General features: G+C 41.9%; 1 protein-coding gene across 2 annotated transcripts; it reads right to left on the bottom strand.

The window, feature by feature from the left end:
* Positions 1-10363, bottom strand: gan (gigaxonin). Of its 2 annotated transcripts, none has more exons than XM_076042642.1 (13): positions 10209-10363; positions 9342-9530; positions 9122-9236; positions 8600-8950; positions 8374-8442; positions 8142-8293; positions 7051-7172; positions 6809-6921; positions 6195-6344; positions 5700-5836; positions 4570-4704; positions 3711-3820; positions 1-3633 (listed from the first exon to the last, which is right to left on the bottom strand). In XM_076042642.1, the coding sequence occupies exons 2-13, from the start codon at positions 9521-9523 to the stop codon at positions 3461-3463; spliced, it is 1809 nt and encodes a 602-aa protein (XP_075898757.1). In that variant the 5' UTR covers positions 9524-9530; positions 10209-10363; the 3' UTR covers positions 1-3460. The 2 variants fall into 2 exon arrangements, with proteins under 2 accessions (XP_075898757.1, XP_075898756.1); XM_076042641.1 differs by having other exon boundaries at positions 9342-9533; positions 10209-10353.

The following is a 10363-nucleotide window of genomic DNA, read 5'->3' as shown; positions in this document are numbered from 1 at the left end:
TGGGGAAAAGTGATATCATTAACCACTTAAGTGTTTTTATTTCCTTTTTACGTAAATGAATGACACTTATCGGGCAACGTCTTACAAAACCTAAGCATGAATCATTTACAAGAGTTCGAATTTGAAGAATTCCCCGTCTTTCACAACGGAACTTTAGCTTTAAACACGTTCACACTTGATGCAATCTGTGCCCCCCTCACGGTGCGCTGCAACAACACACACACACACACACACACACACACACACACACAACAGAGACAGTCATAAGATCCCAACACATCACGACAAGACTTGTTTGGGACACACATCAGCTTGTTAACTTGGTGTATTTACTGTAAATGGCGAGACACTTCGGAATGTTAAATGTTGTGCAAAAAAAAAAAAAAAAAAAGGAAGGATATTGGCAGCTGACTGGTATATGCGGCTCTGTAGATTTTCAGGAAATCCCTTTTTCGGCTGTTGTCACACTACGCCTATAAATGTGCTGAATTGTAACCACTCTTGACGGGACGTGTACTTCAGATAAAGTGCGTTCTGCTTCCGTTTATACTGAAACAGTTAGGGATTGGGACTGCTTATATATTACCTCTGGTAATAACTCAGAATCAAGCCTGTTCCTTTGTGAGATTACTGACACGAGAAGCTGGATGCCTGGAAATGTTCACGAGCGAAAGCAGACCCACCACCTTCACACCTGACAACACAGCTGGCTGTTTTTAATATTTCACAGAAAAAGAAAAAAAAGACAGACCAACAATTATTTTTCTCAGAGTTGCTTTGCAATGGTATGTTTGAAAAAACAAAAAACAAAACAAAAAACGAGCAAGTTTACTTCTTAAGAGTCGTAACAGAACCATGTACTCCACGATAAGTCGGCATCAATTTCGAAACTGCTGCTACAGTGTGGCGTGAAGGTTAGCTCTTAATTGAACCAAACCGCTTCCTGGGTTTATTTTTAAGCTGTCATTTTACAATGTTGGACTCAAGTGTACTAATATTATCACTTTAATTGGATTCACGTGTGCACAGTGCATACTTTAGGGGGCAAAAATAAACCGGGAATCAAACCGTAATAAAAAGTCTGTTAAAGGTTTTGTAGCCGTTCAACCTTTGGGACACTGCAACACAAACCTTGATATACATGTGCTGTCCAATAGCGACGATATAAATTCATTTGCATTAGCTATTCTCCTTCAATTCCACTCAGTCAATTTCATGTAAACCTTAAACCTGAGTGTCAAATCTAAGTGGACAAAACAGGAGAATACTTCAAACCAGTACATCATTTGCTTGACATGCACGTATTAAACGCTGCTGCGCCATATTTACTCATCGTGTCTAAAACGAATGTAACGGTGCCTCTTGGCGTTCGTTGATAATCAGGCTTAAACACTTGTTGACTTGAATGCATTGGATGGCGAGTGCTTTTCCTGTTATTATCAGGGCTGAACTTCACTCTCTCCACTGCGAGTGTCCCCTCCCTCTCATACATGCTGTTCCTGTATAAGGGATGGACAGCAGCAGCTGTAACTCACACAGAACAAATGGGGTCAAGGGATGCCAAAACTGTACCGACTGGAAAGCCAGGTCAAAGGGCCCGAAAGGCACAAACACCATCCCTCTTTTAAAGTGACATGTATTCACTATCTACCTAAACACATTTAAATATATATTTTTTTGTTTAAACAGATAGAATTCCCTGACTTTTATTTTATTCTACAGCTTAGATGTACATTTCTTTGTGACTTTTGGGATATATTGTTACAGTCACACGTCTCTGCCTACAAAATGCAAATCCTCAGAGATTGCCATATAGAACAACAGGTTAGATATATCTTAATGTAACGCTTCTATCAGCAGGCCACCACAACATTTTTTATTTATTTATTTTTTTTTACTTCTAAGGGTAAATTTATTTTTGGTCTCCACACTCACTTGGGCAGTAGAAAGATGGGTGATATTTTAAGGTTAAAAAAATCAAATCAAATCTGGAGTGCACAAACATCTAAAGTATTCTTCTGAGACAATTCAAAAGGCATATATATGTGTGTGTGCCTGTGTGTGTTTCTGGATATCTATATCTGTAGAAACATTGGTACACACACAGACATAGGGAGGACATGAAAGACCTCGCCTCACTGGGAAGTGAATTCAAACTCGTAGTCCAACACGAAACAGAGAATAACTGGTTTTGTATTATTATCCCCGTTTCACGTTATGCACAGTATTTTTTTTTGCTTGGTTTGGTTTTTCCAGCTGTTTAAAATGAAACAGTGCTGCCCACTCAGTATGTGATTTGATATCAGTCGGTGTTTAGTTTCTCTTTGGCTTTAGGGTAGACGGCTAACGCAGGTGCTCCAGTGATTTACAGCCAACCTGTAAAATTGTTTTCATGCAAACTGAAGCGGCCATTAATCATGCCAGATTCATCATTTTGGATGAATTGTATCCTATGCTAGTGGTGGAGTCCACCGCCGTATAACCACTAGAAACGGTCCCAAATTACCGTACAACCACTAAAAAATGTGCAAAGATACCTATAAATCAGTTTTCTTTGACACAATGTTCACTTTACCGCTTAAAAATGTGATTAAAATTATGTTTTATGTTCTGATCTTTTTGAGAGTCAGCCATTGCCTTAGTGCCACTTCAGAAAATGTGTTTGCGTTTGCACTTTACTTTATTTAAGCGTGTTCATTATCTATTCATTTTTTCATTAAGAAATGAGTCACGTGATTGCTGTTCGTCCGTGAATTAAAGTCCAGCTGTAAATGACTGTTATATATCTTGTGTTGCTTACAACACATTCACATCTAGACAGTACATACGCAATCTTTTGAGATCTCACTTACTGTATATGTGGATGCAGACTCAGCGCATTACTGAGCATGATGGTGGTTCTTATTTTGTGTTGTTTTAAAGCAGCTGCTGCTGGACAGATGAGTACGAGGCCGGGTGTGGGAGGTGGAGGTGTGGGGAGGGGCGCTTTTATATCCACTAGAATAAACTAGACTACACCACGGATCCTGTGTACAGTCTACTGTGTATATAATGTGGCTGGTGCAACAGTGTGTACAATATGCGAAGAGACCTTTTTAACTACAGATAACATTGAAAGAAGTAAAATAAAAATTGCACATTATTATTTAACTTAGAAATATGCATCATCAAAGACTGGGCGATAACAGTAGTTGGATTATCAAGTGTTGTCCTACAGTTTGTTTGCTTAGCAACAGATCCTCAGCAACGTTACTAAAAATGATGTAGAAATGTCCAAGCAGACATTAATTGAAAAAAAAAACCGCTAATCTTAAAACAAAAATTCCCTACGACCTCAATATATTTAAAAATGTAAACCGATCAGCTTTCATCCAGTCAAGTCAAACAGGAAACGAGCCAGTGTTCACCATACCAAGTACAGCAGCTACGAGGTGCCGCGCGCAAACAGTGGATGAGTGGCTCAGACTCTGATCCGGAACATGCCCTGGCTGAGCTGCAGGCGGAACAGTCGACAGTTGGCCATGCGAAGAGCAGCGCAGGCCGTTTTGGAGAGGTCGGTGGACAACATGGGCTTGGTGCGTTGCCACGTGCCGGTGCGGCGGTGGAACTCGCGGATGTAGTCGAAGCTCGTTCCTGCGCACAGAGAGGCTCCGCTGTTAAAAGCCCGCCGTTCTCCTCCGGAAATCTGAAGGCTGCAGTCGTTTTCTTACCCGTGTCCAGGTCTCCCACCACGTAGATGCTGGCTCCGATGGGCATGGCGGCGTAAACGAAGGACGAGCTGGTCTGGATGCACAGGTGCTGGTCGTCCAGGAACATCCACCTACAATCATTCAACAGCAGTCGGTGTTGAGAGCTGGCATGGGCAAACTACGGCCCGGGGGCCATATGCGGCCCGTTAAGCTTTTTAACCCGGGCTGCCGAACTTAAAAGAAATGATATTAAGAGTAAGTAAGTCAAAAAGAAAGCTGTATTTCATCAATTTTTTTCAGTTTTTTCATTGTCATTTCAATAAAGAGCTAAATACAGTGGGGCTTCAAAGACACTGATTTTGTTGTCACGCTTTTGTTCATTTTCAATAGAAAATACATTTTCTACATATCCCATGATACATATTTTTTTCTCCCATGAGGTGAGTCACCAAAACACTCAGATTTTAGAACCTATTGTGGCCCCACAAGTCAAAAAATTATCTTTCCTTTGCTCATTTTGCTTTCATCTATTTCAGGACAAGTGTCTCAAATAAATTTCCACAGAAAGAAGAAAAGGAAATCCTTATCACACACATCATTGTCACAAGCCTGTAAAGTTGAGAAAGCTATTGTGTGCATGAAAACGTGTTAAAATTGACCAAAAAAAAAAAAGCAAAGCGAAATGAAAACAGACCCCAAACGTGTGAAAAATTGTGAAACAATTAAACGAAACGTTAATTAGATTAATTTGTTTTAGAGCCATGTTTCTTGACAGTTTTATACCATTTCCGCTGAGTCATTAATATTTTAACGCCCACTCAACAACGATGCAGGTTTCTTTTCAGCATGTGAATCATTTTTAAGACGCAGCGTCTCCCACCTCCTCATCTCATCATGATAGAACTCAGACTTGCAGGTCATCATTTGTCTTTGCTCTGGGTTTCCATTCTCTTGGCTTCGGACGCCGCCAAACACGTAGAGCTCCTGGCCCACGCCGCAAGCCACTGAACCAAACCTGAGAGGGGAAAAGCCAAGAACAGACACAAGAAAAAGGGGAGTTTCTAAAAGACCTTGAGATTTGCTGTAGATCTCAAATGGCCTTTTATCATTTATGCAACAGAAACATATAACATAAAGTGTACTGTTCTCGTTTCAAGACCAATATAGTTTATTGATAAAACTAATGTTGACTTTCACCCATGAACACTACCAGTATAAGTATGACGAGTCCCAAAGATCTGAAGAGCACCGTCTTTGTTATTTTGTCATATTTTACTGCTGCTTTACTCAAGAGAGGTCATAAAGGTCATAATCTCAAGATCGTATCAGTTAGGTTCATTACATAACAGCAGAGTTGAGGAGTAGACATTGCGTTATAAAATATAGGCCAGAGGCCAGCATTGTAATGGTAAGTTACTACTTAAAATCAACTCTACAGGCAGAGGACGCGAACTTGTTCATGACTTTTTATCACTTTTCCAACCCAAAGAACAAAACAAAGTGGATCTTTCCCTAGAAACAATTATGGCCTGGTCGAGGCACAAATCATGAAAAACTCCATTCAAATTGTGTTTCAAGTTTTTAACAATAACAGCAAGAATAAAAAAAGAATGTTGTCAAACACTTCAACAAAGGTTCAAATTTGCACGACCCACTGACTGCATAATCCCAATGCAGGCCTTTTCTATCAACACGACACGCTCGCGCTGCGCGACTCTCAACGTTAAGAGTCTTCATGTTAACATAACTGTGCCGTCAGTCTGAAGTGAAAGCAAAACTGAGGGCTGTGGGAGTGCAATAATGACCACAGAGCAGTTTTGTTTCCTGTGTGACACAAACACCAGCAAAGCTAAAACGGGCGATGCTTTTCATTCCCACAACGAGACAACAAGATAATAATAACGAGTAAGTCACTGGCGATCTCAGAGTTCTTCAGGTGACAAAATGATTTGGACCCTCCAGACACAAAAGCTCACATTGTTTTAATTACTGTTTCATTATTTTGTTTACCTTCTTTCCTTTAAAGGGCACAGGCCTGTCCACTGTTGGGTTTTAGGATCAAAGCATTCTACAGAGTCAAACAGCTTCCCATAAGATCCTCCACCCATCGCGTAGATCTTCTTGTTCATAGAGGCGTAACAGCCGACCTGGAGGATAAAAAATAAATAAAAAAGGGGTGGTGGGGGGTTTCAACGAGGGCTAACTCCCACACTTCATTTCCTGGTGCCTCCCATGGTTTAAATGTTGAGTGGTTTTTCTTTCTAATTTTTTTTCATCTGCTTTTCTCTCCCTTTTGCATCGCCTCAGACAATTCACATGAAGTCACCTGTTAAACAGACAAACGAGGAAAGAAATAAACAACAAACAACAACTTTTGCTATACTGCTACTCTGGTAGCTGCCAGTTGGGGGCAAACTCCAGTTCCACATCCCTAGAGGCACTCTCATGAAGCAGGTGGTAGTTTAAAGCGTCCACGAACACAAAAAAAGATGCCAATTTATTTACCTTGCGAATCATGGTCATGCTTGTCTGCATCTTCCACGAATTGAAGTGAGGGTCAAAGAGCTCGACTGTCATCAGCTCCGAGACTTCGTTCTCTCCACCGAGGACATAGATCAGCCCATCCAGCTCCACCACGCCAAAGTTCTGACGAGCCTACACACATCGCATCACTTTGACTTGAACACTTCTGTGGTTATCAGGTCAAAATACATTATAGGAGGCCTTGAAAAAAATATATATATTACATACATTACGGTGCGGATGGTGGTGAATCCTTTCAGCACTAAAAATGAAAGCTCCTCCTCAGAAAGCTCAGAATTATTGTTGTTTTTGAGAAATTGAAGTCACCTGGTTCTATTTATCACCAATAAGTAATTATTAATTCAAAGATTCCGGCTAACATTTCCATGTTTATCTGGTTTTGTCGAAGGTTTGAACTTCAAAAAACGAAGCAAAGCGACACCTTCAACCTGCACTGCAGCATTGCTGACACCTAGTGGCCACGGTGTTAATTGACCAATTGGAGAGAACACAGTGCAGCACGCAAGCGGAAACACAAAAGTCAGAACTAAGTGACGAGTCCTCAACAAAACTCCGCGAGAGACTGGTGGGCATACCTGCAGCATCGTGGGTATGGGGCACCAGGTGTTGGAGTCTGGGTCATATTTCTCTCCACTGTCCAGGACTGTTTTGTTTTCATCCTCTCCGCCCATCACGAACAGAAAACCCTCTGATGGACAGGAAACAAGCTGTCATCAAATATGAGTGACGGGCAGAAATGCTCTTCCAAACAAGAGATGTTTATTTAGCCAATCCAGGACTTTTTTTTTTTTAAATGATCTTTTCAATCCAAACTGACCAGCTGCAACAACCCCGTGGCCAAGACGGGCAACGCTCATTGGCTGCAGTTCAATCCAACCCCGTCTGTCGACGTCGTAGAGTGGACACATGCAGCGCGTTGCAGCGGAGGGCTTTTTAGTTCTGCAGAGGCAAAACACAAAGAATAAATTCAAGACAGACAGATCAAAAGAAGGTAACCCCCAATTTCCTGATTTATAATATTAATTAAATACATAATGTTTAATGGTACTGGGTCACAAATTTCCAATTAAGATTTACTCAGCATGGAAAAAAAACACTACATTGAACAACTACGATTGTTCAGCGTAGACATGAAGGCATTTTTCTTTCGCCAAACCTCAATTATTCCTTCTCGGTTTTAAACGCTGCCTGGAGAGAAGCCAAGAGGAAAAGCCAGGACGGTGTTTTCTGGAGGCAAACTGATTTAGGCTCAGTGCTCCGTCCGAGCGAAGTTGATTAAGTCGAAGCAAAGCGAGGCAAAATCTGTTTGTTTGTTTACTTCCCCCTCGCCATCAGACCAGCCTGCCTGTTTATACTGTTTATACATACACTAAGTGCAATATTTCTCTGACCTATACAATTTTTAATTCTATCTATTTATTTTTATTCTACCACCTTTCTACCTCCAATTTTTTTTTAAATATTTTTTATATTAAATTGTACAGCGTAGCAAAGAGTTCTGTACTCCGGAGCCGAGCAACGACATTTCCTTGTATAAGAAATGTATTTATTATTATTTACTTATTGTTATTATTTATTTACTCACACTGGTTCACACTCTGCAAAATTTAATTTAGTTTTATTCCATTTGCATGTGCGTGATGCGCGAGTCTGGTGAGTGTGACAATGCTGTTGTATTTTTAATTTTTTTTAGGGTGCCCAATGATGCACTACATCACTTACACAGAGCTATGCAGATAAAACAGAGAAATGCAGTGAATGAGTCAGTGCACGAGTACCAATAACATCAAATTAGCGACGATAATGATGCAGAATGAGGTTTCTTTGTCCCCAGCCGCACACTAGAATTCCATGTGGCTCAACCAAACAGAAAGGCTGACGGTGAGCATGGTGAAGAGCGAGACTCACTTGCGATCCTCTCCTCCGACAACGACGATACACTCGGAGTAACCTCGGGGTTTAAAAGAGGCGAGCAGAGCTTCCCCGTGCAGCGGACCGCCCTCCATGACCGGCTGACAGTAGTCTCTGATCACCTCCCTCATCAGCGGTTCCCCCATGGTCTGATGGGATCATAATAACGCGGCGTCATGCCACTGAAACATTCAATTACAACTCGGGTGCCCTTTAAGCTTCCCCCTACCTGCTCGCGAAGGTAACTGACATCCAAGCCATTGAGCCACACGGCTGACATCACTTCTTTCATGTGGACCTGAAAATAAACATGGAATCTGTAATTGGGGTTTATGCAACAAACTTGAGCGCGTAACATGTTACAACATTTCCATGTCACAAATTTCCAAGTTAGTTTTCCTTTGGAAACACCTCTTGTTTGTGTTTCTGCATTGTCCGATGGGAGCGTCACGTACCCTGCGATCCTCTGGGTCGTGTCCGAACCACTTGATGACAGCCTCGAGGATGTGCTTCTCGTTGCCTATGTTCAGTTTCTCCATGGAGAGGAGCTCGCAGAGCCGATCCGGAGGGAGCTCTCGGAATTCCTCGGTCCGCGACACGTCGCCGAAGTGCGTCTGCAGGAACTCTGTGGCGGCGTAGTTGACGTGGTAGAGGCAGTAGTGCAGAGAGAAGAGACGGATGCCGATGCAATTCTCTGCAGTGATGCAGCCCTCCAGGAACTGGCAACACAGGGACTTGAGGTCCGTCATGAGGAGCAGGTCGGACGCCTGCACCATGTCCTGGATGGTCTCTTCGCTTAAAGTGATCTGCAAGCGTAGAACAGATGTGTAGGTGTAGGTGGGTGGTAATGAACAAGTTGCCTTCACAACACAACGCATTGAAAAATAAAAATCTAAAGCATGGGTGACAAACTCTGGCCCGCGGGCCAAATTTTGTATTTGAGTTTGACACCCCTGATCTAAAGCCTCCTCACTCACCTCACCACTGAAGATGTAGTCCAGAATTTGTTTCATGATGGACATGGAGACCCCCTGCAGCTCAATTCTGTATGTAGAACCATCTTCTTTTGGAGGGTTGTAATTTAACTTGGTCCTGACAGAAAAGACAAAAACTACAAGTTAAGCTTCTGCAAACAAATAGTAGTAGTAGCAGTAGTTTGATCTATTTCCAGCAGACCAGTTCCACCTCTGGACTGACCTTATATATGGACTAGCAGCAGCCAGGATGTTTTTCTGAACTGGAAGCTCCTCTTCGCCGACCACAACAAGCGCATCGTGGAAACTCTGTTCCTGCCAGAAGGTGCGGAGGACTCTGAGGAGTTTTTGGGAATGTTGTGGGTCCGAAACCTTTGTAACGACTTCACCTTCAGAGAGCGGCATCTTGCTTCTGCTTTAAAATATCATACAACGGAGAAACTGGTTTAAAGCTGAGATAACACAAATATATAGTATATATAATGTACATACATCATTTATAGATATGAAAAGACTATGTACGAAGATATCATGGGATTATATGATACACATTTAGAATTGGAGCACGATTATTATATAATTAAGTAAGTAAGAGCAAATAAGTATTTAATACTTTCCATTCCTTTTTGAACGCCTTTCTCATATCAAACAGCCATTGATATGAGAAAGCGGTGCACAAACACTACACTGGGGCTACGCTGTACTAGCAGACACCGACTGAGTTACCGCAAAGGACTTTATTGTGAGTAGTTTAGGAAAACAACATTTCTGCCACGAAGTGACGCTCCAGCTCCCTGTTTCTGAACAGACTTGTTTCTGAACAGAGTTGGAAAAAGCCAGTGGAGGGAGTGGTGCGTGCTAGGCTAGCAGCAAAACCGTCGATACACAGCTACTCGTTTCAGGTTAGCGGGCTAAACTTCAGTTCACTTTCCAGTAGGTTAATCTAGTTGGCTAAATACCAAGTACATTTTGTCTCAATACATAAGCTATACATTAACGTAAACAGCTCGGTCCACGCACAAAAACTATATAAACATGTTTACCTAATTCGGGCTGTTTATTTTACGATCAGTGCCAGAGCAAGTCTTACCATAAGACGTATAAAGGGCGTCCCTTTCTCGTTCCGAACAAATGTCATACAGTTATGAGTCGCAACACGCAAAATTTTGTAGTCAGACGTGAAAAGTGCCCTGTACAGTGTTGCCTTCACGTGACATTGAAAATGGTAAATCCAAAACACACCAG

The sequence above is a fragment of the Nelusetta ayraudi genome, unplaced genomic scaffold, assembly GCF_046127955.1.
Source record: "Nelusetta ayraudi isolate G7.1 ecotype Tasmania unplaced genomic scaffold, CSIRO-AGI_Nayr_v1 ptg000071l, whole genome shotgun sequence".
NCBI classification, from domain to species: Eukaryota; Metazoa; Chordata; class Actinopteri; order Tetraodontiformes; family Monacanthidae; genus Nelusetta; species Nelusetta ayraudi.
Note: the sequence above shows the minus strand (reverse complement) of the source record. Positions and strands in the feature narration are given on the sequence as shown.

What these genes read in the sequence shown, in the direction of transcription:
- gan (XM_076042642.1), bottom strand. Translation starts at nt 9,523, where the DNA reads ATGCCGCTCTCTGAAGGTGAAGTCGTTACAAAGGTTTCGGACCCACAA. An exon ending in ACGACCCAGAGGATCGCAGG is followed by an intron (nt 8,443 to 8,599) that starts GTACGTGACGCT and finishes GTTTATTTTCAG; the next exon opens with GTCCACATGAAAGAAGTGAT. An exon ending in GGTGGGAGACCTGGACACGG is followed by an intron (nt 3,634 to 3,710) that starts GTAAGAAAACGA and finishes CTCTGTGCGCAG; the next exon opens with GAACGAGCTTCGACTACATC.